The sequence below is a fragment of the Chiloscyllium plagiosum genome, unplaced genomic scaffold (assembly GCF_037043375.1).
Source record: "Chiloscyllium plagiosum isolate Xiang-an unplaced genomic scaffold, Cpla_swu_hap1 HiC_scaffold_3, whole genome shotgun sequence".
Taxonomy (NCBI): Eukaryota; Metazoa; Chordata; class Chondrichthyes; order Orectolobiformes; family Hemiscylliidae; genus Chiloscyllium; species Chiloscyllium plagiosum.
In genome coordinates this window covers 119186843-119214744 of record NW_028270141.1, presented here as the reverse complement: position 1 = coordinate 119214744, position 27902 = coordinate 119186843, and the positions used below count along the sequence as shown (strand labels likewise).

The 27902-nt window shown below is 41.3% G+C and overlaps 1 protein-coding gene across 2 annotated transcripts in view; it reads left to right on the top strand.

Moving 5' to 3' along the window:
• Positions 1-27902, top strand: part of scml4 (Scm polycomb group protein like 4) — a 132404-nt gene that overhangs the window by 85983 nt on the left and 18519 nt on the right. For both annotated transcript variants that reach the window (XM_043687078.2, XM_043687076.2), the window contains exons 5-7: positions 2390-2578; positions 16033-16299; positions 25409-25572. In XM_043687078.2, coding sequence (XP_043543013.2) covers positions 2390-2578; positions 16033-16299; positions 25409-25572 — 620 coding nt within the window. The remainder of the gene's footprint in view (positions 1-2389; positions 2579-16032; positions 16300-25408; positions 25573-27902) is intronic.

The following is a 27902-nucleotide window of genomic DNA, read 5'->3' as shown; positions in this document are numbered from 1 at the left end:
CTTGTTCTTCAGAGGGTCAGTGTGGGCTGGTTGGGTCAAAGGGCCTGTTTCCATACTGTAGGGAATCTAAGGGGCAACTTTTTCACGCAGAGGGTGGTACGGGTATGGAATGAGCTGCCAGAGGAAGTGGTGGAGGCTAATACAATTGCAACATTTAAGAGGCAGTTGGATGGGTATATGAATAGGAAAGGTTTGGAGTGATATGGGCCAAACTCAGTCTTCTTTCAACTGTGCAGTGCAGGCAGCTTTCATGTTTCTTTCTAACAGGGATATGGCAGGTGGGACTAGATTGGTTGGGATATCTGGTCGGCATGGACGAGTTGAACCGATGGTCTGTTTCTATGCTGTACATCTCTATGACTCTATGAGCTCCTGATGCCTAGGAATATTGTCCCATCACACACTCTCTGGAAAAGACATAATATAAGTAAGTTACAGAATGTGGAGCACATTATTCATTAGTGTTGTCAAATTCCCCTCCAGTATCCCATCAGATCAGCAAAGTGTTTTTTACTGGAGCATTAGAGCCACATCTTGAAATAGTTCATTCTGAAATTTAGCTCATATTCCATCCACACTCACGCAGTAATTATCTGATACTTGATCTGCTTAAGTATTACCATTTTTATTTAAGAAGAGACAAGTCTTGTTTTGTTAACAACAAAGGGTACAGCATTGTTCGTAGTTTCTAATTCAGAGTTTAATTTTCTTTTTACTGAGACCTAATAATCAAATAGCAAAACAGAGCATTTAACACAAAGAGAACTATAATCACTGTTTCTGTTTGAGTCCAAAAAGATTAACATAATTACTTCATTTCCCCCTTGAGAATTGAAACCTCACTCTGTAATCTGGCAGAACCTCTCTTTCCCTTTTCCTGTGATTGTTAGGTCTGTGCCACCTTTGACGCAGGCAGGTGCTGACTTTGATGTTACAGGCATCGCAACCTTATGTAAGGCAAATGTGCCCTCACCAGTTGTGGGATTACCAAACTCAGTCTTCTTTCAACTGTGCAGTGCAGGCAGCTTTCATGTTTCTTTCTAACAGTCAACATGATCAGCATTAATCTGTGAAGCATTCCACAAAGAATCTGCCCAGCATTAATATCAACTTGCTCACTTTGTTTACCCTGCAATGTACACTCCCAAATGGTCATGCATGAAATCAGTTAAATATGTTTTTATAATGGGAATGCAATGTTTTCATCATAAACAACAGCTTTTGTGTGGTTGACACAAATAGGATTGAGTATGGGAAGAGTCATGAAAAGTAACCCATTTAACATAGGCCAGACCAGGAAACAATCTCAGATATCCTTCTTAAAGGACATTAGTGAACCAGATGTGCTTTTATGACAATCCAATAGCTTCATGGTCAGCATCACTGATGCTCACTTTTTATTCCTGATCTGTTTGTTTTGCTGAGTTTGCTGAATCCAGCTGCTGTTGTGAGATTGGAATTCATTTTTGTGGTTTAATAGTCCAGATTGGTTCATACATTCAGTGACATAACCTCTGTGCTAATGTTACCTCATTTAGAAACAATAAGGAAGAAATTAATTCATGATGAGGAGGTGCTGGTGTTGGACTGGGGTGGACAAGGACAGAAGTCACATGACACCAGGTTACAATCCATCAGATTTATTTGAAACCACAAACTTTTGAAGAGCTGCCCTTTCGTCAAGTGGACTAACACGAGACGAAGGGGCAGCGCTCTGAAAGCTTGTGATTTCAAATAAACGTGTTGGATTATAACCTTGTGTCATGTGACTTCTGAGATTAATTCATGCAATAATAGAGTACATAGGAGGTCCTTAAGCTCATCAAGTCTACATTGTCGAAGCTACACAATTCAAATATCATATTGTGATCTCATCACCAACATCAGCACCAACATTAGAAGCTTTAATGATGTGTGACTCTAAAATATTGCAATGTATATTGGTTCTGCTTAATTGGTGTCATCAACTGAGCAAATAAAAGATTAAGTAAACTAAACAAATGTAAATCACTGTTTGAAAGCTCATGGTCATCATATATCCTTTAACAACCTTCAGGCTGCATTTTCAGTTTAGTTCAGGGGCTGTGTCTTGACTGCTAGCTCATCAGTCACACATTATAACCTGTGGACAGCATTTGGAAGGGGAGCAATTTCATAATTTCCACAAACTTATCGCTTCTTTTTCATTGTATTTTCCTAAGTGAGTTTGAATTTGTAATCTTGACCAATGTGTGAAAAGACCATTTAAAAAAAAACTCAGCCAACAAGATCATGGAAATATATAAATCCTGTTTTGCTTTTGGAAAGGGACTGGTGCAGTGGGTTACACACTGGTGTCTCTAGTTTGGAATCCAGCCCAACTATGACTCTGAAAATCTCTTTGTTCTAGCATCGTTTGATGGAGAACAGCACACATTGAGTCTGCCAGCAGTCAACAGTATTGTCTTCATTCTGCGCTTCCTGGAGAATCTGTGCCACAGTTTACACTGTGACAATCTGTTCAGCAGTCAACCATTCACCATGTACAATGCAACTTCTCAGACACCTGTGGAATATGTACACGAGAGAATGCACACAGGTATCTCACTGTAAATGTGCTTTTAATGGTTATTGATTAATCTGTCCCTTGTTGGACCTCACAGTTTTTGATGCACTGATGCATTTCCAAATGTTACTTAAAAATGTTAGAAAAAATTATCTGTGTCAAATTAATATCCTGAGGAAGGGGGGGATACCTTGGGGGTGCTTTGTGCTCTGATTTGCAATCATCGTCAACAATAATTCACTGCCTGTCCATTGTTATTCCAGATTTCTTGGTGCTCAGTTTAGCTGACAAACAGAAAAGCTGCTACTGTGGTTTGGGTATCTATGGAGCTTTTAAAACTCAGTTGATGAGAATAATTTCCTGTAGTACAATTTATTAAATTAGGAAGTGTTTAAATCAAATTGTGGCTTTCTACTGTGCAACTGGGGTATACAGTCCAGAAAAAAAATATTAACTGAATCAATAGTTTGTGGTTTGCAAAGAGTGAATTTATCACTATCAGAGTCTGACAGTGGATTGTGTGCTTGTGCGTGTGTGTGTGCGTGTTTGTGTGTGGGTGGAGGGGGGGTAGGAGGCAAGTGGGGTGGAAGGAGAAGGAATGAAGTCAGGGTGGGGGTCTGTTACTGCTTCCAGATTTTTTTAATATGCTAAGGGAGAATAAGGCTATGCTAGCATTCAGATGAACAGTGTGTTCTCCCTAATTACCTTCATCACGAAAAATAGCTGCATGAACATTGGACTGGTGGCCTCTGGTACTGACAGAATGTAGTTTCTTCAGGAAATGGGGAGGGGAGAAAATTTGGGAGGTAGTGGAAGTAAGTTTTAACATACGGGCATATTAGTGAAACATGTAAAATGATTTTGTGATCCAGTTAAGCTTTCTTCTTATATTGTCATAGACTCCTGTAGATGTATGTGTTCTGGCTATATATGTATGAATACATGATGACCCCAGGTCGGACTGAAATCAAGAGCTTAAAATTGCTTGGTCTAGATTTGAAGTGAGGTTGATGGATGATTAGATTAGATTCCCTACAGTGTGGAAACAGGCCCTTCGGCCCAACAAGTCCACACCGACCCTCCGAACAGCAACCCACCCAGATCCATTCCCCTACATTTACGCCTGCACCTAACACTACTGGCAATTTGGCATGGCCAGTTCACCTGACCTGCATATCTTTGGACTGTGGGAGGAAACCGGAGCACCCAGAGGAAACCCACGCAGACACAGGGATAATGTGCAAACTCCACAGAGACAGTTGCCCAAGGCGGGAATTGAACCCGGGTCCCTGGCGCTGTGAGGCAGCGGTGCTAACCACTGAACCACCGTGCCACCCGTTGATGGATAGTGATATCCTCCAATGATCAGAGACATTTAGTCAGAGAGAATTGTTAGAGCTTTATTCTCTTAAGGGTTTCCTTGAGCTTATTCACCTCCATTAAGTGGGGCAGTGCTCATGTTATGACCATAAAAAAAGGAAAAGGTGAAGACCATTCAGCCCCTCGAATCTGCTCCATCATTCAATAGGATCGTGACTGCTCTGACATTTCTATTGTTCCCTTTTCTGCCCTTTCCCCGTGACCCTTGATTCTCCTACTGATGTGGTGGTGAGACAACGATGACCAGAAATAGGAACATGCTCGGTCCTCCAATTGGTTTTTCAATGGGCTCTTAAGTCGCTTGCTTTCTTGTAATTCTGTTGAAGCTGCCATTGTGTCTAATAGTCAGAACTTGGAGTTATCTGAACGGATTTGATTTATTTATTGTCACATATATCTTGTTACAAAACGCAGTGAAAAGTGTTTTATAGTGTTGCCACTCTAGCACCATAATAAGACACAGAAAAGTAAATCAAAACACAGAATATAAGGGCATAAAAATGAAGAAATAAAGAAACTGCTGAGAACAAATATCTGACAGTTCTGTACTAAAGCAGTATTAGGACTGAGGATGAAGAAATCATTTTAACTATTAGGACAGAAAGGGAGTTAAGGGAGGAGGGGGAAGTGGCATTTTTGATAAAGGATAGCATTACAGCTGTACTCAGGGAGGATATTTCTGGAAATACATCCAGGAAGTTATTTGGGTTGAACTGAGGAATACAGGGAGAACTAGACATTTGGATACAGAACTGTCTCAAAGGTAGAAGACAGAGGGTGGTGGTGGAGGGTGTTTTTCAGACTAGAGGCTTGTGACCAGTGGAGTGCCACAAGAATCAGTGCTGGGTCCTCTACTTTTTGTCATTTACATAAATGATTTGGATGCGAGCATTAAGAGGTATAGTTAGTAGGTTTGCAGGTGACACCAAAATTGGAGGTGTAGTGGAAAGCGAAGAAGGTTACCTCAGATTACAATGGGATGTTGATCAGATGGGCCAATAGGCCGAGAAATGGCAGATGGAGTTTAATTGAGATAAATGCGAGGTGCTGCATTTTGGGAAAGCGAATTTTAGAAGGACTTATACACTTAATGGTAAGGTCCTAGGGAGTGTTGCTGAACAAAGAGACCTTGGAGTGCAGGTTCATAGCTCCTTAAAAGTGGAGTTGCAGGTAGATAGGATAGTGAAGAAGGCGTTTGGTATGCTTTCCTTTATTGGTCAGAGTATTGAGTACAGGAGTTGGGAAGTCATGTTGTGGACATTGGTTAGGCCACTGTTGAAATATTGTGTGCAATTCTGGCCTCCTTCCTATTGGAAAGATGTTGTGAAACTTGAAAGGGTTCAGAAAAGATTTACAAGGCTGTTGCTAGGGTTGGAGGATTTGAGCTATAGGGAGAGGCTGAACAGGCTGGGGCTGTTTTCCCTGGAGCGTCACAGGCTGAGGAATGACCCCAAAGAGGTTTATAAAATCATGAGGTGCATGGATAGGATAAATAGACAAAATGTTTTCCCTAAATTGGGGGAGTCCAGAACTAGACGGCGTAGGTTTAGGGTGAGAGGGGAAAGATATTAAAGAGACCTAAGGGGCAACTTTTTCACGCAGATGCGTGTATGGAATGAGCTACCAGAAGAAGTGGTGGAGGCTGATACAATTGCAACATTTAAGAGGCTTTTGGATGGGTATATGAATAGGAAGGGTTTGGAGAGATATGGGCCAGGTGCTGGCAGGTGGGACTAGATTGGGTTGGGGTACCTGGTCGGCATGGACGAATTGGACTGAAGAGTCTGTTTCCATGTTGTACATCTCTATGACTCTATGACTGTAAGTATTATTCTCAAATTGGGCGGATAATTTAAAAGTGCTAGTTTGCGCCAGCCACAATCCACAAATTCTAACTATCTATTTGTATTTCTTCTGTTGATATGTAAATTAGTTAAGGTAATATTACAACTACGTCAGTTTCCCTACCAATAAGATTTAAATGGATGCTCTCTTGAGGCAATAAATAAAAATAAAGCTGGAAGACTAAAGTAGAAATAATTGTTGCAAACACGGAAAAGACGGGTTAATGTTTCAAATCAGGGTTGGTTCATTACTAATGAACTTACAGGATATCAAAGTTTTATTTTGTTTTAAATTTAAGAATCATAAAACAATTGGACATTGATAGAACGGGTTCAGGATACCAGTATTTGACTCACACATTTAATAGTCGAGATAAGAATTAATACAATTCAGTGCAACTCTAACTAGCGTGCAAGGCGTAGGTCATTGAGTTCTGACCAGAATTAGGATTGAAGAAGAAAAATATAATCATCTTCATAAGGCTCTTTCCCTTCTCTCTGCTTCCTCTCGACAACCTACTTTCCTTGTTATCTTGGTGTCATTGGCAAATTCAGCTACCATACATTCATCAAAATCATTGGCATAGATAGTAAATAGTTGAAGACTCAGTACTGATTCTTGAGTTACCCTATTATTCACTGTTTGCCAACCTGAAAAAGACACATTTATCTCTATCCTCTGCTTCCCACTAGCTAGCCAATCCTTGATACAAGGCAACATGTTAACCCCAATACAATGTGTTCTTATCTTGTGAAATTGCCCTCGATATGGCACCTTATCAAATAAATGCTGGCAATCCTAATATACCCCATCTATTGGTTCAGTAGATACACCTTTACTTACTGTGAATATTATGTTGTCAGAAAACTCTAATAGATGTGCTAATTTCCCATTTCACAAAGCCATATTAGCTCTGCCTCATCATGTGTGATTTTCTAAGGATGATGCTACAGGCTCCTTAATACAGCCCTCCAGCCCTTCCCTGTGACAGATGTTAGGCTAAATGGAGTACAGTGTTCCACTTTCTGCCTCCCTTTTTTTCTTACATGAAGGTGTTATATTAACTATTTTCCAATATGCTGGGACCTTTCTTCAAACTGAGCAGTTTATAACATGCATTTACCACATGAGCTACCATTTCTGCTAAGGCCTCAGGGGGTGCAGGCCGTTTGCTCCTGTGGACATTTCAGTCTTTAACCCCAATAATTTTTCCAGCACCATTTCCCTTGTGCTGATAATTGCTTAAAGTTCATTCCTCCCAATCATTTCTTGATTTTCAATTATCTTTGGATGTTTTCTGAGTCTACGACTGTAAAGAGAAAGACGAAGTCTGGATTCACAATCTCCAACATTTCTTTGTTTTCCATTATAAATTCCCTAGACTTGCTCTCCAAAGAACAAACACTAGATTTCCCTATTCAAATACTTCAAGAGACTCTTAGTTGTTTTTATATTACTGGGTAGTTTTCTCCCATACTCTGCTGTCTCCCTTTTTATCAGCATTTTAGTTATTTTTGCTATTTCTTAAATTCAGCCCAATCTTTTGGCTACCACTCATATTTCTGATTTGTACAGTGTTTCTTTCAATTTACTCCTAACCTTAACTTTCCTATTTAGCCAATCCTCCTTCCTTCTCACTGCATAACTCTTTACTGAGTTAAATATCTCCTTCAATATTTTCCACTGCAAATTTACTGTTCTATATTCTAACCTTGTTTCACAATTCACCTTATTTAGTCCTGCCTTCATAAACTCATGATTAACTTCATTTAGGTTTTAAAAAAATGGACCCACATTCATCTCATTAAAGCCGAACATGAAATTCTGTCATGTTGTGATCATTGTCACCCAATGTGAGGTTATTGACTAATCTTGTCTTTTGTTCATTACCAAATCCATGTAGGTGGTAAAAACAATTACTGCAGATGCTGGAAACCAGATCCTGGATCAGTGGTGCTGGAAGAGCACAGCAATTCAGGCAGTATCCGACGAGCAGCAAAATCGACGTTTCGGGCAAAAGCCCTTCATCAGGAATCCTGATGAAGGGCTTTTGCCCGAAACGTCGATTTTGCTGCTCGTCGGATGCTGCCTGAATTGCTGTGCTCTTCCAGCACCACTGATCCAGAACCAAATCCATGTAGCCTGGTGGCTCTAGCATGCTATTTATCTAAGAAATTGTTCTGAAAGCACTCTTTCATTTAATCTTCCGTGTCTCACTGTCCACATGTAGATTGAAGTCACACAGAATTATCGTGGTACATTTTTATATGCTCCATTGATTTCTCCCTGTATTTTCTATCCTACAGTGTAACAATGGTAAAGTAGGGGTGGGGCGGTCTACAAAACTACACTCACAAGTGGCCCCTCTCCATTCCCCCCTTATCTCAAACCAAACTGATTTGATAACATAATCTTTTGAGTTAAGGCTTGTCTCAATCCTGAACTAATGCCATCCTGAATTAGCAGTGGTATCCCGCAGCGTTTCCTAGCTTCCTATCATTCTGATATGTCACATGTTGTTCAACAATCAGGTCCCAGATAGTTGCCTTAGAACCATGTCTCTGAAATGACTATAGATCATACACATTTATTTCTTTCTGTGCTGACAATTCATTCCTTTTGTTACAAATGTTGTGTGTGTTTAGACCATACAATTTTTTTTAACCATTTTTGCAACCTCTGCCATTGCAGTCTAACATTTCGATGTGCTGTCTCTTTCTGTCACACTTTGGTACCCATTATCCAAATTACTGCCCTTCTCTATTGTTTTGTTGTATCCCTTTCCTTTACCACATCTCTGCGCACTTGACCTTCCCGACTTTTTACTGTAAAACTCTCCTGTTAAAATACAGGGTAAACCTTCCCCCATCCCCCGCTAATTTAAAGCCAGCAACGCAGAAATAATTTAACCTGTTCTGTAATCTGTTAAAATCCAAGAGGCAAGAAACTATTCCCAAAAATCACAATTTAAAGTAAAAATTAACAATTTTAGTTTTTAAAGTCTAACAGAGAATAGTTAATTAACAACTATTTAAAACTCCTTTCTCTAACCTATCTTTTACTTTCTCCTTGACAATACTGGTCTGATAAAATCCCTGATTAAGATTTACTAAAAAAATTCAAATTTCAAAACCAGCCAGCTGTTGAATCTTCTCTTTGTATCTTCCTCTGTAGATTTGCTCTCCAGGTCCGTGTTGATGTTTTTTTCTCTGTGCAACCTCCTTCTCAAGACAAGTACCCCTCAGAGAGTTCTCACTAGCAGCCTACATTTGTTGGTCTTTTGGCCATTCTCCTCCAACTGTTCAATTTGTTTTCGGTATTATACCCCAAAGCATCGGATCATTCCATTGGTGTTAATATTGTCAAAATACTAAATTCAAACTTGACTTGAGTTTGGTATTTTGGGGCATAATTTAAACTGGCCGAATTTGAATTTGTTTTTGTTTCCAGGCAACCCAGCTAATCTAGCTGTTTGACCAAATGTTACATTTAAAATTTTCCAGTACACTGTGTGCTTCTCTAAGTCCTCGCTAGCTTTCAACTCTCTTAAAGGTACAGTACCTCTTTACACCTCCATAACATTCCCTAGTTATATACAATGTGCCAGAATACTGGTCCCAGCACAGTTCAGGTGTAGGCCATCTCAATAGTACAGCGCCTACTTTCCTCAGTTTCCTGGGGATTTATCTTTGTCTTTGTTAATCTCTTTCTCTTCACATACCTGTTGAACCTTTTACTATTAACTTGTATGCAAGCCTACTCTCATACTACAATTTTGGCTGTATTAGTCAGTCACCTTGCCTCCCTTTGCTGGAATCTGATCAGCTCCTAATCTTCAGGTATCTGCTTTGTTTGGCCAATTTGTATGCCTTATCCTTGGATTTTAATCCATCCCAAATGTCCGTTGTTAGCCATGGTTTGACCATGTTTCCCATTTCATTTTTATGTCAGACCGAGATGAATAGTTTCTGCAGATTGTCCACGTTTTTTCTTTAAATGTTTGTCAGTGCCTATCTACTGTCATCCCTTTAAATAAAAATATCCGATTTATCATCACTAGCTCATGCCTCATACCATTGTAATTTCTGTTATTTAAATTCCTATATATCACTGCCACTTAAATGGCTTCCTATATCTCAGTGCCATGGTCACTTGGTGCATCTCCCTTGTGACAGCCATCCGTATCTAAAACCCTCCAACCTCAAACATTGATAAGCTCTTTTACAGTACATTCCTCCGGTCAGAGAGAGCTATCATGGAGCAGCAGGTTACTGCTAACCAACCAGAAGACGTTTCAGCAGAGTATCATTTCACCTATCCTCTGCTGCACTTCACATTCCAGTCTGTCTCAGAGATAAGAATAGCTTGTACAGTTGTACCAATCTCCTCCACTCAGGCATCCCACTATGTAGTGCTCCAACAGATGCAGCACCATCTGCCTTCTCAGCCCCACATCTTTCCACAGGGTAGATGGAAGTTCCACTGAGACCCAGGTGGAAGGAGACCAGATCCCCATTGCAGACTTGACAGGTGGACAAGGATCAGCCATCTTGACACTTGTGAATATCAGTGCCTCAGGGGACTCTGGCCCTCAAGGCAGGTCATTGCTCATGGTGGAAGACCAAGTGCATCAGGCAAACTCACATTCCCAGTGGCTGACATAGCTAGAATTTAGAATTGGAGGCATTAGCTTCCTGCCTCCCCCAGATGAGCCAAGTTGTGTGTGTGTGTGTGTGTGTGGGCACAATGGTTTGAGGAATGACTCTTTGAGAGGATTGCTGCGAGACATAATTGTGTCAGGCAACAGGCTATGTAAGCACTGACTGTTCAGGTGGCCGGCCATGTGAGCTGCCAACACAGAGCTGACTGAGTGCAGCTGCAAGTGTGTTTGCCTGGGGCATGCTATGTTAGGCATGGTTAATGTGCAGGGATTTGGCACTTGAAGGTGCTATTCCATTCATCTGTCATGCCCTTTTTGTGCCTGGTCTCCCAGTTGGAGGGGAAACACATGTCTGTTTAGATGCAGAGGTTGTTATCATCTGCCTATATTTGTTCATAAAATCTGCAGCTCTTCAGACAAAACCTCCAGGTAAGAGGGATCTGGGCAGCAGTAAGATTGGAACCAGGTGGATCTTGTTAACTACAAGATTCCCCTGCTCCTTTGATGCTGCCTAACCTGCTGCGCTTTTCCAGCAACACATTTTTAAGTACAAGATCCTTGACAGAGGTTGTTAACTTGGGCCAGTCAGGATGCCCCTGATGAAGTTCAGCCAATATCTGGCAGTGACCTTTAATCAGGATAATCAACCTTGCTCCCCATAATAATATGACAACCTCTTCGGTGATCTGGTCTCTCCCGGTCCAGAAAAGGTTCGATCTGGTATCTCCGGGTCCAGAAAAGGTTCGGTCTGGTTTGAGGAATGACTCTTTGTGATGGTCCTTCTGTTTCCCCCATTCCCACCGGTTGTTTTAGTTTAGCCAGGACAGCATCCTTTTGTGTCCACAGTTGGATATTGTCCAGTGGTGACAGGAAGGGTATCCAGGAAACCAGAACGGACTCTTCCAGGGGAGGCACCTTCAGTGAAGTACTTGCCAGTAAGTGGCAACTCAAGGCATCCACATTAGCCACTTGGTTTTCTGGACGGAGTTCTAACTTGAGAATAAGGGCCCAACACTGAATTCTACTGGAAGCTATAGGCAGCACCACCTTGTCTTCCTTCAGTAGCTCTAGCAGGGGTTTGTGATCTGTTAATATGATAAATTCCCATCCATGAAGGTACTGATGGAACTTCCTCACACCAAAGATGACCGTCAAACCTTTCTTCTCTATCTGGGCATATTTGAGTTTGGCATGAGCCGAAATCCAGGAAGCATACACTATTAGGCGTTCCTCTCCGTTGGGCCACCAGTGAGCCAACACTCCTCTGATACCGAGCAGGAATGCATTGCATGTCAGCACTATCTCTCAATTCGGACTGTAGTGGGCTAGCACCTTAGATGACAAAATAAAAGGCTAATGTTTGGCTTTGTGACCATTTCCAATGCTGACAATTTCCAATTTTTCAATAGCAGGTGTAAGGTTGCCAAGGTGGAGGCCAGGTTACATATGAATTTTCAGTAATAATTCACCAACCCGAGGAAAAGTCTGAGTTCCGTATGCAAGAGGTGGGCTATGGTCTGGTACATCCGCCGTGTTAGAGTCCAAGTTAGACTTGGGGAGAAAACATCACAGGAAAAGCTACCTGAGAAAGAGCAGGCCTACATCTCTGGATTTGGGGGGAGAGGGGTGTAGTGATTCGAACTTGGTGGAGCTTGTTGACTATGAGATCCTTGATTGGAGTTGTTACCCTGGCCAGGCAGGAAACCCTGGCTGACCTATATAAACAGGGGATTTAGAACTTCCTCAGTTTAGGGACTGACTCTGAACTGGCTGTCCACAGCCGGTGTATTGTACATTTGCAAATAAAGGATGGCTTGGTGATAGGATACAAGCCTCTGTGCAGTTATTTCACTCACTAACCCTACGGCTGCAACAGCCCAAAAACATCCATGTGCTGCTGAGGTCCTCTACAACATGTTGCTGTCCCTTTAAACAGAAATCATTCCTCTGACTAACTGGCCAAACCATCCCAACCTGTCCTCCCTCATTGGTCACAGAGCCCAAGGCGGGATCTTGATTGCTCACTTTCAGGAAAAAGCAATAGCAGGGCAGGGAATAATAATGCTCAAGTTCCTGACCAGACTCTCGGCCAAAATCTAGGATGGTAAGATTCTGCCTGCATGCCATTATTCATGTGAAGAATGATTGTGACAGTACTTTGGTCTCTGGCTGAGCCAGCAGATGTCTGCAGGGGGCAGTGTGCTGACTAGATAAAAGCCAATGTTTGTATCAGTTCTCTGTAATCCTCTTTCCATTTTATCCTCCTTTAACACAAGACCAGAGTGCCAGTGCATTCAGAGTAGCAGTGACTCAGCAAGTGTCGTTAATTTCCTTGACAGTTCTTGAACACTGTTTAATTGTTATCCTTTTTCAATGACTATGACAACAGGTATTGCAACCCGTGTGAATAGATCTTTTATTCTATCTGTAGTTTGCGGTTCTCTTCGCAATTAAAGACTTGCTTGTTGTATATTTAATTGTTTTCAACAAGCTCAATATTTTAGAATGCTGTTAATTTTATATTAGCAGGTCAAGGAGATGAAAGAGTTCAGAAAAGATTGACAAATATGTTGGGGGGTTTGAGCCATAGGGAGAGGTTGAATGGGCTGGGCTGTTTTCCCTGGAGTGGCAAAAGCTGAGGGGGTGACCTTATAGAGGTTTATAAAATCATGAGGCGATGGATAGGGTAAATAGACAAGATCTCTTCCTTGGGGTGGGGGAGTCCAGAACGACAGGGTATAGAGTTTAAGTTGAGAGGGGAAAGATTTAAAAGGGACCTAAGGGACAACGTTTTCAGGCACATGGGATGTGTATATGGGATGAGCTGCCAGAGGAAGTGGTGAAGACTGGTACAAATACAACATTTAAAAGGCATCTGGATGGGTATATGAATAGGGGAGGTTTTGAGGGATATTGGGTTAATGTGACAAGATTTATTTCGGGTGTCTGGTCGGCATGGACGAGTTGGATCGAAGGGTCTGTTTCTGTGCTGTACATCTCTATGATTCTAAATGTCATTCTTTATTAAAGCGATTGAATTAGGTAAAGGTAAATTTATAATCTTTGATGTTTTGTCATTTTTTTTCCTTCGGAGGATGTATTGGTCGTGACAGTTGTTGACTGACTATATTTGTAAATATTTAATGCTATTAATTTGAGAATATTCTACTTCTGTTCTAGTTTCCATATTTTCTTTGAGCATGGGTTTGCTCTTTTACGCCCGAGTGTAGCCACCCTGATCAGCAAGCTCAGGAGAGAAACAAATTTCTTACTACATTGACCCCACAACCAGTCACATATGTCCCCCATCCCCACAAATACCATTCCCACAACCCCACCTAGCCTGCACATCCCTGGACACTATGGCCAATTTAGCACGGCCAATCCATCTAACTTGTACATCTTTGGACTGTGGGAGGAAACTGGAGCACCTGAAGGAAAGCCTCACATTGGCAGGGAGAATTTGCAAATTCCACACAGTCACCCATGGCTGGAATTGAACCCAGCTCCCTGGCCCTGTGAGGCCACCATGCTAACCACAGAACCACCGTGCCCCATGACTCTTTAGGTACTGAAACAGTCCATGTTCAAATGTGGCAAGCCCTGAAACATATCCAGTGTCTCAGCTGTCGGAATATTAGCTCAAAGTTGATGAGTTAGAATCTGAACTTCAGACACTGTGGCACACCCGTGGAGAAGAATGTTACCTTGATGCTGTGTTCCAGGCAGTTACATCGTGGAGCTTAAATATTTCTCTTGTCAGCGATAGGAGGGTGGGACAACGTGAGGCAGGTAGTGGGATCCTGAACATGGCATTGGAGAAGCCTCACTCTTGACCTTGTCCAATCGATATGAAGTACTTGCTTCCTATGTGGATGAGGAAAGAGTCTGTAGGAGGATGGTCAAACAGGCAAAGTAAAAGAAAAAGCATACAATGATGACGAAGGCTTTAAACTTGTAAATGCTGATGTGTACATGGACTTGAGTGCACTTGTACAAGAAATGCAGAAAATTAGCAAGAAGGTACAGCAGTCAGTTGTGAAGATAAATGGCATGTTAGCATGGATTGACATACAAGAAAAAAAGAAAGTCATCTAATAAATAGGGTTTTGGTGAGACCACAGCTGGAATACTGCCTGTAGCTTCGGTCTCCATGTCTCAGGAAAAATATACAGGTAGTTATTCGATAACGCAATTGTTGTGTTCATGTGCAATTCTGCATAAGAGAAAAATTGTGTTTTAGAATCAGCCCTTAAAATGTTGGCAATGTAATCGTGTTATAGCCAACACACGTTCTAAAAGTTTGCGCTTTGGAAACTGTGTCTCCAATCTGTCCATCGCGTTACAGCGAAGTTGTGCTAATGAAACGCGCGTTATAGCAGAACAACCTGTACTTTCATTGGAGGTGGTATGGCAGAAGTTGACTGGATTGGATGGGAGGGCTGAATTGTGATGAAAGGCTGAGTAATTTCAGTCTGTACTCTCTGAAGACTGACAACTGAGCTCATTGAAATATACAAGGTTCTGAAGAAGCTGAACAGGGTTTGTACTGAGGGGCTGGATAGAAAATCTTGAAAATGGGAATGCAGTCTCAGGTGAAGAGGCCAATATTTAGGACTGAGATTAAGAGTAATTTCTTCACTCTGAGAATTATGAATCCTTTCAATTTGCTGTTACATAGGGCAGAGGTGCTTCGTCATTAAGTATATTTAAGACTAAAATAGCTTTTTGATCTCCCAGGAATCAAGGATATAGAGAAAGTGGAGTTGAGACCATTGGTCAGCTTTGAATTCACGGTTGGTGCAGGCTTGAGAATCTGTATGGTCTATCCATACTGTTAATTATTATGTCATAACATACATTAAAAAAGGTATAAAGTAGCTGCCCTTTTTTTACATGGCAGACTTTGTGGATGTACAATATCTTAATCAAAACAATACCGAAGCAATAATTTTTAAAATGGAATTACATAAGCTGAAGATTTCCATTTTGTACCCATCAGAACTAGCACACAAGACACAGACTTGAAAGAAAGCGACACTATTTTATATTGCACCATCTGTGGCACAGAGATGCAGTAAGAACAGTTAACCATTATTGCCCTGATCAATCAGAATCTACATTCCTGGTCTGGGAATTAAACTGCTAAAGTGAATGTCTAGTTTTAAGGCTGTTGCTTACTTCCTAGCTCTGATGAATGCAAGATAAAAAGCTTCAATTTCTAGTTTCCTTTTAGAAAGGTTCAGTTTCTCTACTATAAAACATTTACAGGCCATCCCTGAGTTGCGAATGGGTACTGTTCTGGAGTCTGTTTGCAAGTCGATTTGTACGCAAATGGGAATGTAATGTAGGCCAATATCAAATCGCCGTTTGTAAATACAGGAAATGTTCATAGTTGAGTCTTTAAAATTACACTCCTGCATGGATTGCGTGCTTAAGTGTTTGCGTACGTAAGTTGGAAGTTATAAAGGGGGGACCCCTGCAATTGGATGAGAATTTGATAATGGCCCTTGTTCCACGCTGGGATAACAGCTAAATAAAAAGTGCACGTTTAATGATAAGGCCTTAGTATAGTGTCCTTTGTATATGTTTTTCGCTGCAGAATCTGTGATACCAGAGGATGACCTCATTGGAACTATAGAAACCAGGTATAGTGTGGACTCAATGGATTCTCCTGTGCACTTGATGAATCCCTCTAGCCCATCAAGGCGTAACTCTGGAGAATACAGGAGTGCAGGGTCCGCACTCTATAACTACCGCTCATCCTATCAGTCTTCCAATGGACCGCCTTCAGCAGGCCTGCGGCGACTCTCCTCCAGCCCAGGTACAGGAGGGACCTTTTATGAATCAAAAGGAAGAAGTAATCCAGGTATGTTTCAAACTGCCACTGCCTGTTTTAGAGATATGTTTAACTTTGTTGTTAGTAATGTGAAATTTGTGCCTTAAGTACCCACAATTCGCATGAGCATGAGGGTAATAAGAACATAAGAACTAGGTGTAGGAATAGGCAATTCAGCCCCTTGAATCTGTTCCAACATTTAATATGATCATGGCTGATCTCATCTCGGCCTCAACTCCACTTTCCTACCCAATCTCCATAACACTTTAACCCATTACTAATTAAAAATCTGTCTATCTCCTCCTTAAATTTACTCAATGTCCTGAGATCCAACCTACTCTGGAGTAGTGAATTTCACAGAGTCACAACCCCTTGTGAAAGGTAATTCCACCTTCTCTCTGATTTAAATCTGCTAACCCTTATCCTAAAACTATGACTTCTCATTCTAGATTGTCCCACAGGAGGAAATATCCTCTCTATGTCTGCTTTGTCAATCCCCTTTAGCATCTTACATCCTCAATTAGATGTCCTCTTATTCTTCTCAACTCCAGAGAATATATGACCAATCTGTTCCTCATTAGATAAATCCCTCATCTCTGGATTCAATCTAGTGAACTTCCTCTCAACTGCCTCCATTACAACTACATCCCTCCTCAAGTAAGGGGACCAAAATTGTACACAGTACTCCGGGTGCGGTCTCACTAATGCCTTGTACAATTGCAGCAATACTTCCTTGTCTTTATATTCTATTCATTTAGCAATAAATGCCAAAATCTATTTGTCTTCCATATTACTGGCTGTACTGACATATTAGTTTCCTGTGATTCATACACAAGGATTCCCAGATCGCTCTGCACTGAAGCACTCGAAAGATAATAAGTTGTCTTTTGATTCCTCCAAACAAAATGAATTAACCCACACTTATCTATGTTGAAATTCCATCTATCAAATTTTGGCTCATTCATCTAACCTATCCATACATGTTTGTGAATTTCTTATTTCTTCATTGCAATATTTCCCACCTATTTTATTGTCATCTGCAAGTTTGGCTATAATAACTTTTATCACCACATCCAAGTCATTAATAGAGTGTGGGAAAAGATTTGCTAACCCACGATTGGCCAAATTGTACCAGGACACCCAGAATTCCTGAACAGCTCACGAACTGAGTCAGATGATATGCAGACAATGGAATCCGCTTTCAAGCTCCCATGACAGAGGCTCAAAGCCCTCAGGGCAGTTTCACAACCCAGCAGCAGCAAAGCCACACAAAGAGTAGGACAGACAGATAGGCACCACAGGACAATGGAAGCACCTCACCACTCCTAGGTAGGTGTTACTCCTAGTAACACCTACCTAGGAAGATAAATGGAACCATGATACTGTCAGGATGTTGCATTGTGTGAAGGAACAGGACATTCATCTATAAACTGTTTTCCAATTAGCACCCTTGCAACTAAATTACTCCATTTTCAGAAACATTGTATTTTCCCATTTCTTAATCAGTGTCATTGTGCAGCATTACTATAAAACTGGTCTCATCCTCAGCTCTGGGAGGAGAAATCAAATTCTCTGTGCAAACTGTCAGTTCTGTGTCAGCCAGTCTGTTTTCTCCTCCTAGCGATATCGCCTGCAATAAACTTTTTGTCAGTTTCACTTCAAGCTGTGTTTTGTGATCTCTAACCTTTGGGCAAATTTCTCCGACATGGAGTTTCTGAATATTTGGGACCGGAGGACCGAACCCTCTGACACCTCACTAGTTACATCTTGCTAACCAACTCTCTGCTTTCTGTTGGGTATCTAATCCTTTATTTAAACTCACAAATTACCCCTAACCTCAACTGATCTTACCTCTACATTACCATGTATTCAGCAACTCATCAAATGCCTTCTGGAACTCCAGATATACTACATCTCCAGGTTCCCCACTCTTCAACCTGCTTGTTACATCTTCATTGAACGCTACCAATTAGTCAAACACGATTTATCCCTCATTAAATCGTGATGAATCTGATGGATTGTACTTTAGCTTTCCAAATATCCTGTTATTACTTCCTTAATAATGGATACTAACAATGTTGAGTGAATCCTTAGAAGAGTATAAAGGAAGTAGGAGTATACTTAAGAGGGAGATCAGGAGGGCAAAAAGGGGACATGAGTTAGCTTTGGCAAATAGAATTAAGGAGAATCCAAAGAGTTTTTACAGTACATTAAGGACAAAAGAGTAACTAGGGAGAGAATAGGGCCCCTCAAAGATCAGCAAGGTGGCCTTTGTGTGGAGCCGCAGAAAATGGGGGAGGTACTAAATGAGTATTTTGCATCAGTATTTACTGTGGAAAAGGATATGGAAGATATACTCTGTAGGGAAATAGATGGTCACATCTTGCAGAATGTCCATATTACAGAGGAGGAAGTGCTGGATGTTTTGAAACAGTTAAAGGTGGATAATCCCCAGGACCTGATCAGGTGTACCCGAGAACTCTATGGGAAGCTAGAGAAGTGATTGCTGGGCCTCTTGCTGAGATATTTGTATCATTGATAGTCACAGATGAGGTGCCGGAAGACTGGAGGTTGGCAAACGTGGTGCCACTGTTTAAGAAGGGTGGTAAGGACAAGCCAGGGAACTATAGACCAGTGAGCCTGACATCGGTGGTAGGCAAGTTGTTGGAGGGAATCCTCAGGGACAGGATGTGCATGCATTTGGAAAGGCAAGGACTGCTTAGGGATAGTCAACATGGTTTTGTGCGCGGGAAATCATGTCTCACAAACTTGATTGAGTTTTTTGAGGAAGTAACAAAGAGGATTGATGAGGGTAGAGCGGTAGATGTAATCTATATGGGCTTCAGTAAGGCAATCGACAAGGTTCCCCATGGGAGACTGGTTAGCAAGGTTAGATCTCAAAGAATGCAGGGAGAACTAGCCAATTGGATACAGAACTGGCTCAAAGGTAGAAGACAGAGGGTGGTAGTGGAGAGTTGTTCTTCAGACTGGAGGCCTGTGACCAGTAAAGTGCCAGAAGGATCGGTGCTGGGTCCTCTACTTTTCATCATTTATATAAATGATTTGAATATGAGCATAAGAGGTATGGTTAGTAAGTTTACAGATGGCACCAAAATTGGAGGTGTGGTGGACAGTGAAGAAGGTTACCTCAGATTACAACAGGATCTTGATCAGATGGTCCAATGGGCTGAGAAGTGGTAGTTGGAATTTAATTCAGATAAATGTGAAGTGCTGCATTTTGGGAAAGCAAATCTTAAGCAGGACTTATATGCTTAATGGTAAGGTCCTAGGGAGTGTTGCTGAACAAAGAGACCTTGGAGTGCAGGTTCATAGCTCCTTGAAAGTGGATTTGCAGGTAGATAGGATGGTGAAGAAGGTGTTTGGTATGCTTTCCTTTATTGTTCAGACTACTGAGTACAGGAGTTGGGAAGTCATGTTGTGCCTGTCCAGGATATTGGTTAGGCCACTGTTGGAATATTGCATGCAATTCTGGTCTCCTTCCTATCAGAGAGATGATGTGAAATTTGAAAAGGTTCAGAAAAGATTTACAAGGATGTTGCCAGGGTTGGAGGATTTGAGCTATAAGGAGAAGCTGAACAGGCTGGGGCTGTTTTCCCTGGAGCGTTTGAGGCTGAGGGGTGACCTTATAGAGGTTTACAAAATTATGAGGGGCATGGATCGGGTAAATAGACAAAGTCTTTTCCCTGGGGTGGGGGAGTCCAGAACTAGAGGAGTCCACACTAGTTCTCTCACTAGTGTGAGAGGGGAAAGATATAAAAAAGACCTAAGGGACAACTTTTTCACAGAGGGTGGTACGTGTATGAAATGAGCTGCCAGAGGAAGTGATGGAGGCTGGTATAATTGCAACATTTAAGAGGCATTTGGATGGGTATATGAATAGGAAGGGTTTAGAGAGATATGGGCCGGGTGCTGGCAGGTGGGACTAGATTGGTTTGGGATATCTGGTCAGCATTGATGGGTTGGACCAAAGGGTCTGTTTCCAGACTGTACATCTCTATGACTCTGTGACTCTATGACTCTTCAGTGCAGAATGGAGGGAGTGCTACACTGTCGTAGGTACCACCTAATTAGATGAACCCTTAAACCAAAGTCCCACCTGCCTTTTTGGATGGTGCCATAGATCCCATTGCACTATTTGAAGTGCAGGAAGAGGGATATAGTCAGAGTGCCATCTTCCAGGGGAGACATCAAGCAGAGCTCCTGTCTGCCCACTTAAATCTTATGACACTCTTTTAAAATGGAGCTGGGAAGATCTTCTCATGTCCTGATTACTATTTATTCTTCAACCAATTTTAGCCAAATAGATTATTTCTGAGTTATCTCATTGCTGATTGTGGAGCCTGGCTGTGTGTACATTCACTACTGCATTTCCCAACATTAGACCAATGGTCTGAAGATTGCTGCTACTTCAGGAGGGCAGTGTTGGGAAAATTCCTGATTCCACATACTAGACTTGGGGAAAAATGCCCCATACAGCCTGGTTTACACTCCCAGGGGAGGGGTGGGGAGAAGTCAGTATTTTTGAGAATCGGCCAAACGCCTCTGGGTGAGGGTGCAGGCTGAAAACACCCTACACTTTGCCCAAAAGACAAACAATGAAACAAAAGCAGCACTTGTCTCACATTCTTCACTTCCCACATACATCTCATGTATCATCCATGCCAACCCATGCCACATCCACCCACCTCCTATGGCCTTCATGCCCTTCTACCCACTCCTCATAGCTCTTTATAACCCCATGACCCTCAACACATTACCAATGGTACCACCTGCCTTCCATGCCAACCTGTGTCCTGCACCCACCTTAATATGACCCTTTATAGCTCATGTGCCAGTTTAGTGCAAATTGCCAACCCGTTATATCACTCAACATCTGTGGTCCTCCCTCCATACCAACTTACTTATGTCCACCATTGCCAGACTCTGATCTGTGCTACATTTCAGTGAAATAAAGTTCTAAATATCTCTTGATCAATTCACGTTTTTATATTTATTTTAAAAAGCACATTCATAGTAAGAATAATGAAAACAAATATTCATAGCCCCACTTCAAGGCATCATAAGCACTTGGCGCTGTCCATCAAACAAGAACTGACAGCTACCCCGCTGTGATATTATTGGTTGTAAAATCAATTATGAATTTCCTATTTTGTTATCCCTCAGGTTTATGTTAAACACACAAAGTTATGTAGGATGCACTAAAACTGCAGACAGTTTTAATAACTTTAAGGGATACGGCATTTAAATTCCTCAAGAGTTTGACACTTCTAAAGAACTTGATAGTTCCCTGGACAACTTGATCATTTCAGTGAATTTATTCACTTTTTACATCTACTTTAACATTCCCAAAGATGACTTTAACCTCTCCCATTGAGCACTTTGTTCCAACTCTCACCTGACATTTCCAAAAAATGTTCGTGGCCCTGTTTAAAATGATGCTCTTCCATTCCAAATAACTCAGCCAGCTTTAGACCTTACCCAGTAAAGTGCAAAACCCACAAGTTGTGTTTTAGAAATCCTACTCCTGAAAATTGGATACCAATGATTGTTATGGACCAGACCAAATCCCCTCAAAATATATTAAGAAGATAGTCTAGATGCTAACATTTTTCTTATTTTAAAGCATTGTTTTCCAGTTGTAATTCAATTAGCCAAACTACTTGACTTTAAGCAAAACACACTTTATTTTTACACGAGAGTTAAAATACAGACAAAATAAAAGAATTGGCTTAACCGTAACTCTATGGAAATGTGTAACAAAATGATAGATATATTAATTACTACTAATTAACTGCTCCAGTATAGTAACACTCCTTAACCACATGCTTCACAAAGGCAAATTCAGTAAAATAGATTGTGTCACATGCAATTCTGGCAGCAATAAGAAAACCCCAGCTTTTCTCTGTAATAGAGGAACAAGGGCTTCCACATCCAGGTTCAAGATCCCGGCAACTGCTGACAGTTCAAGCAAAAAGTCCTGGTTCTGCGGAGCTTGACCTCACCCATTCAGGGCTGTTCCAACTTTTAAAAAAAGTTCCCGATGGCTTCACAAGCTGTTTACTGGCTTTGAGCAGATTGCTCGGTATCTCTGTCTCAACCTTGCTCCATAAAAAGAACAGGACAAAATACATTTCTTAAAGCCATATATCGTCACATACTTTGATATGTACAGTTCCCACCGTAATCCAAGATGTATAAAATACAACTCGCACCCATTCTCAACCTAGTTGGAGTCTAGGGTTGTGAATGGGACTTCCTGAATTGGGTCACAAATGCTTATTCGACTAAGCTGGATATGCCTCTGTTGTTCAGGCCAGTTCATTTCAAATACACTTGATTCGCTGTAAACTATTTTCAGAATCCTTAACTTTTTATTTTACGTGATTTTTGCTTGGAATGGCTTGATGGACGAAATGCTCTATTCTTGTTTTATCTATGAAGTGGAACGACTTGGTCCAACTTTGTTTATGGCCTCTGAAGCCTTACAATGATAGAAACCTGATGGCACAGAAAGAGAACATTTGACACATTATATCCGTGGAGAAAGTGAGGGCTGCAGATGCTGGAGATCAGAGCTGAAAATGTGTTGCTGGAAAAGTGCAGCAGGTCAGGCAGCATCCAGGGAACAGGAGAATCGACGTTTCGGGCATAAACCCTTTTTCATTATATCCGTGCCTGCCAAAATACAGCATTCTAGTCTCATCCCAGGTGGCACGGTGGCTCAGTGGTTAGCACTGCTGCCTCACAGTGCCTGGGAACTCAGTTCGATTCCACTCCCGGGTGACTGTGTGATGTTTGCACATTCTCCCTGTGTCTGCATGGGTTTCCTCTGGATGCTCCAGTTTCCTCCCACAATCCAAAGATGTGCAAGTTAGGGGAATTGGCCATGCTAAATTGCCCATAGTTTTCAGGAATGTGTGGGTTAGGTGCATTAGTCAGGGGTAAATGTAGTGTAGTAGGGGAATGGGTTTGGGTGCGTTACTATTTGGAGGGTCAGTGTGTACTTATTGGACCAAATGACCTGTTTCCACACTGTAAGGTTTCTGTGATCACATTTTCCAGTTTTTGGTCTTTTGTGCTGTAGGTTGCTGCACTTTAAACACATATTTAAATAGTTTTTAAATGCTTTAAGACTTTCTGCCACAATCATTCTTTCAGGCAGTGAACTCCACATGCTGGGTGGGAAAAAGAATTCAACTCCTCCCTATTATTTCCATCGTCTACTTCAAATCTATATTCCCTGATTATTGACTTATCAACAAAACACAAATCACTCATTCCTCTCAATTTTACCCTCAACCATTGTTTTTAACCCTATGTTTGCTACTTTCCTCAGGTTTAATGTGCTTGGACTAAATGCCGAAATGTTATAGAATCATACAGAATGGAAAAAGACCCTTTGGTCCAACCAGTCCATGCCAAGTTAAATCCCAAACTGAACTAGTCCCACCTGCCTGCGCTTGGACCATATCCCTCCAACATTTCTTACTCAAGTACTTATCCAAGTATCTTTTAAATGTTGTAACTGTACCTGTATCCATCACTTTCTCTGGTAGGTCCTTCCACATGAGAACCACTCTATAAAAAAGTTGCCCCTCATGTCTTTTTAAATTATTTCTCCTCTCATCTTAAAACTATGCGCTTTAGTCTTGAAATCCCCCACTCTGTTATGTCCCTCATGCATTTATAAACCTCTATAAGGTCACCCCTCAACCTCCCATGCTCCAGTGAAAAACCTCCCAGCATATCTGGCCTTCCTTAAACTCAAACGCTTCACTCCTGGCAACTTCCTGATAAATCTTTTCTGAAGTTTCTCGAGTTTAATAATATCTTTCCTATTAATAGGGTGACCAAAACTGGACAGGGTACTCCAGAAGAGGCCTCACTTCACGCCCTGTAAAACCTCAATTTGAATCATCTCCTTTCTCAGCAGCTGTCCTTGACTCTGACACATTCCATATAGATTCCACCTTAACGCCTGCCCTGCTGTGTGCATTCAGCATTTTCACTTTCTATTACAGCACCAAACTGACTGTGTGCTGTCATGTGACGGTGCTCCATCGTTGATTCGCTTTCTCAAATGGATTTCTGATAATACCCCAGGCTCCCTAACACCTTGGCAGCTGAGATCACCTGCTGCCCACCACCAGCATGAGAGTCCACCCGTTGCCCTATTGAAACGTTGAAAGCTTCTGTGAAAATGAGTTAAAGTTCAGTGATGATATTCCTTCCACTATCTGAGCCCTTGTCTTCCACTCTTTTAAAAATAGTCAATGTGTTTTTAGATCGGTACTTGTATTCACAAGAAGAGTGACCTTGTTTGGTTCTGATTACAGAAAGCAGGAAGTGTGTTTTCTTGAGGTTTTCATTGGCACTGCCAAGAACAAGGCTTCAGTGTGTCAGCTTGGTTCTGGTTACTGGGAGGGAAGTGGAGAAACAGGATGTGGAGGGAGGCGGTGCTGGAGGAACAGGTCAGCTTATTGCGGTGTTATCAGATTAGAGGAAGTCAGCATTTGCATTTCAGACAGCCTTGGTAGACTTGACTTGTGGTCTCTATCATTGAATCTTAGAATGTCTGCTAATGAAGAGAGAAATGAAATATTTCTGGTTACCCATTAAATTGGAGGTGGAGCTGGAGAGACAGAGGCAGAAGAAACTCTTTGGGGCTTGGGGTGAGGTGGCAGGGAGTGGGTTGTATGTGTTGGGAGGAGGGGGTCTGCAAACTTGGACATATTTTGAAGCTTTGAGTCATTCCCAAGCCCAAACATTGAAGAATTGGCTAAGAAATTTATGTCAACTCAAACAATAGCCACTACATATGTGTCTACTTTTATTGGACACAAAGTCTGCTACCTAAATGTGTTTATTACATGGGAAATAAGGGTTCGTCCATAGCAGACCACAGCAATAGATAACACTGATAGTTCTTCAGAGTGAAGGATTAGCAAAGAGCATAATATTCAAAATACCATGAATAAAATGTAGAATGGACCTAGAATTCATGTTATTTGGATGTGTTGTTTGGTTTTGATTTTTGCTAAAATATAATAATTTGCTTCATGGACACTGAAAGGTTTTTTTTGCTGTTTCTTTAAATTTCTTCCCTGCATTGTATTAGCATCCAGTCCTGCCTCAGGCTCTGAACGACACATGCTTTCTCAGGACTCCCTACGGTCATTGAGCAGGCATCCATCTACCTGGACTGTGGAAGATGTGATGCGTTTTGTCAGAGAATCTGACCCTCAGGCTTTGGGTCCACATGCCGAGCTTTTCAGAAAACATGTAAGTGTTAATCTATGAGGTGACATAAAAATGAGGATGCTGTTACTCAGTGGTTATGTTACTGAACTTGTAATCCTCACATTCCTTCTTTCTCCACAGAATCTTTCTGAACTGCTGAGTATTTCCAGCATTTTCTAATTTTATTTTAGATTTTGTGTTTTAGCCTTTTAGATCTTAGTATTTTGCATTTGCACTAATCCAGAGACCAAGACGAATTACCCAAAGACCAGAGTTCAAATCCCTCCGCAATCACTAAGGATTTTAAATGCAATTACTTGAAAAAAAAATTAGGACCAACATTGATGACCATTAAAGTGCTGAATTGTCATTAAAAAATTATCTGGTTCACTAATGCTCTGATTTCCTCCCACAGTCCAAAGATGTGCAGTTTAGGTGGATTGACCATGCTAAATTGCCCCATTGCATCCAATGATGTGCAGTTAGGTAGATTGGCCATGAAAGATTTGGGGATAGTGTTTGGGTGGGATGCTCTTCGGTGTGTCAGCGCAGACTCAATGGGCCAAATGGCCTCTTTCCACACTGTATAGATTTTATGATTCTGTGAATGCATTTTAAAAAAGTAAATATGTCATCCTGACCTGGTCTAATCTATATGTAACTCCAGGCCTGTAGAGATATTATTGACTTCTAACTAGCCTCTGAAGTTGCCTAGCAAGCCACCCAGCTGCATTCAAGAAGGTGGTAGACTGTCATCTTCTCAAAGGCAACTAGGCTGGGTCGTAAATGTTGGCCTTGCCAATAATACCCATACCCCACCAATGAATTGTTTCAAAGATCTTTGACTCTGCTTCTGTAATTATACATCAAGGCTGGGTTTATTTTCTAATCAGGCAAAAGACAAGGACTGCCAATTTCACTTGTTATCCTCCAGACGTCAAATAGGTTTGAACATTTGTGTGTGTTAATCTCACACTGCTGTTTAATCCTTTGCAAGCGAAGTACAGTTCAGGGGATTAGGATGCTGGATCAGTTTGGCTGGAGCTTGGAAAGAGCTAAAGGCAGTAAACATTGATGGGAGTTGTATATAAGCTGTCAAACAGTATTGATGATGTACAGCGTGGTATCATTTAGGAAATTAGAGATGCATGTGACAAAGGTAAGACAGTAACCACAAAGAACGTCAAGCTACTCATAGACTGGATGAACCGAATGAGCACGTAATGCTGTGGAGGATGAATTCCTGGAAAGTGTTCATGATGTTTTTCTGAACAGTATGATGAGGAACTAACTAGAGAATGGGTTATTTTAGATCCGGTATTTTGCAGTGAGAAAGGGCTAATTAATAATCTTGTCATAAAGTTGTTTTTACATTATGTTTGAAAATTATGCCATTCGATCCAAAACTCAAACTTTAAATCTAAACAAAAGAAACTGTGAAGGTACAAGTTGACATTGGTAGGTTGGGAAGCTATATTAAAAGACCTGATAGTTCTGGGACAATGGTTGGCAATTGAAAAAAAGATATATCGTTTTACAACAAATATACAATTCTTTGAGGTACTAACACCCAACAGAAAAAGTGATCTACTGTGGTTAATAAAAAGAAATTAAAGGTTGAATTAGATCAAGGAAAGATGTTTCTAAAGTTGTCAAAAAATATTAAGCACAAGGACTGTGGAGCTCTGTGCTGCAGAGCAATCTATGTAACCTCATGATGAATTGCAAAATGTTAGTCACAGAATCATAATCTAGGCACAACAAGTAACTAAGAAAGCTAGAGGCATAACATGTAAGAGGTGATGCAACTGAAACATGTGGGATCCTGAGGCTCTTGACCAGGTTGATGCGGAGAGGATGTCTTCTTTTGTGGAAGAATTGAGATCCAGGGGTCATTGTTTAAAAATCAGACTTTGTCCATTTAAATCAGAGATGAGGCCAAATATTTTCTTTCAGAGGGTAATGGAACTCTCTTCCTCTAAAGCTGGTGGAAGCAGAGTCATTGAGTATTTCTAAGGAAGAGGTAGATTCTGGTCCAGCAAAAAGTTAAAAGGTTATAAAGGGCAGGCAATAGTGTGGATATGATGTTGTGATCAGATCAGTCATGATTTGATTGAATACTGGAGAAGACTTGAACAGCTGAATGGCCTATTTTTGATCCTAATTTGTGTGCTTGTGTGCTAGTTCAGGAAAGATTGAGGGGGCAGAGCCTGAATTTGCCAGAAATTAGAAAAATAAGGCAACTTCATTGAAACTTACAAAATTCTTCCAAGGTGGATGCATGTAAGATGTATGTCCTGGTCAGGAGGAGGGATTGAGGATCAAGACCAGTGGACCTAGTATCAGAATAGAGGGTAGGTGGTTTAGCACTG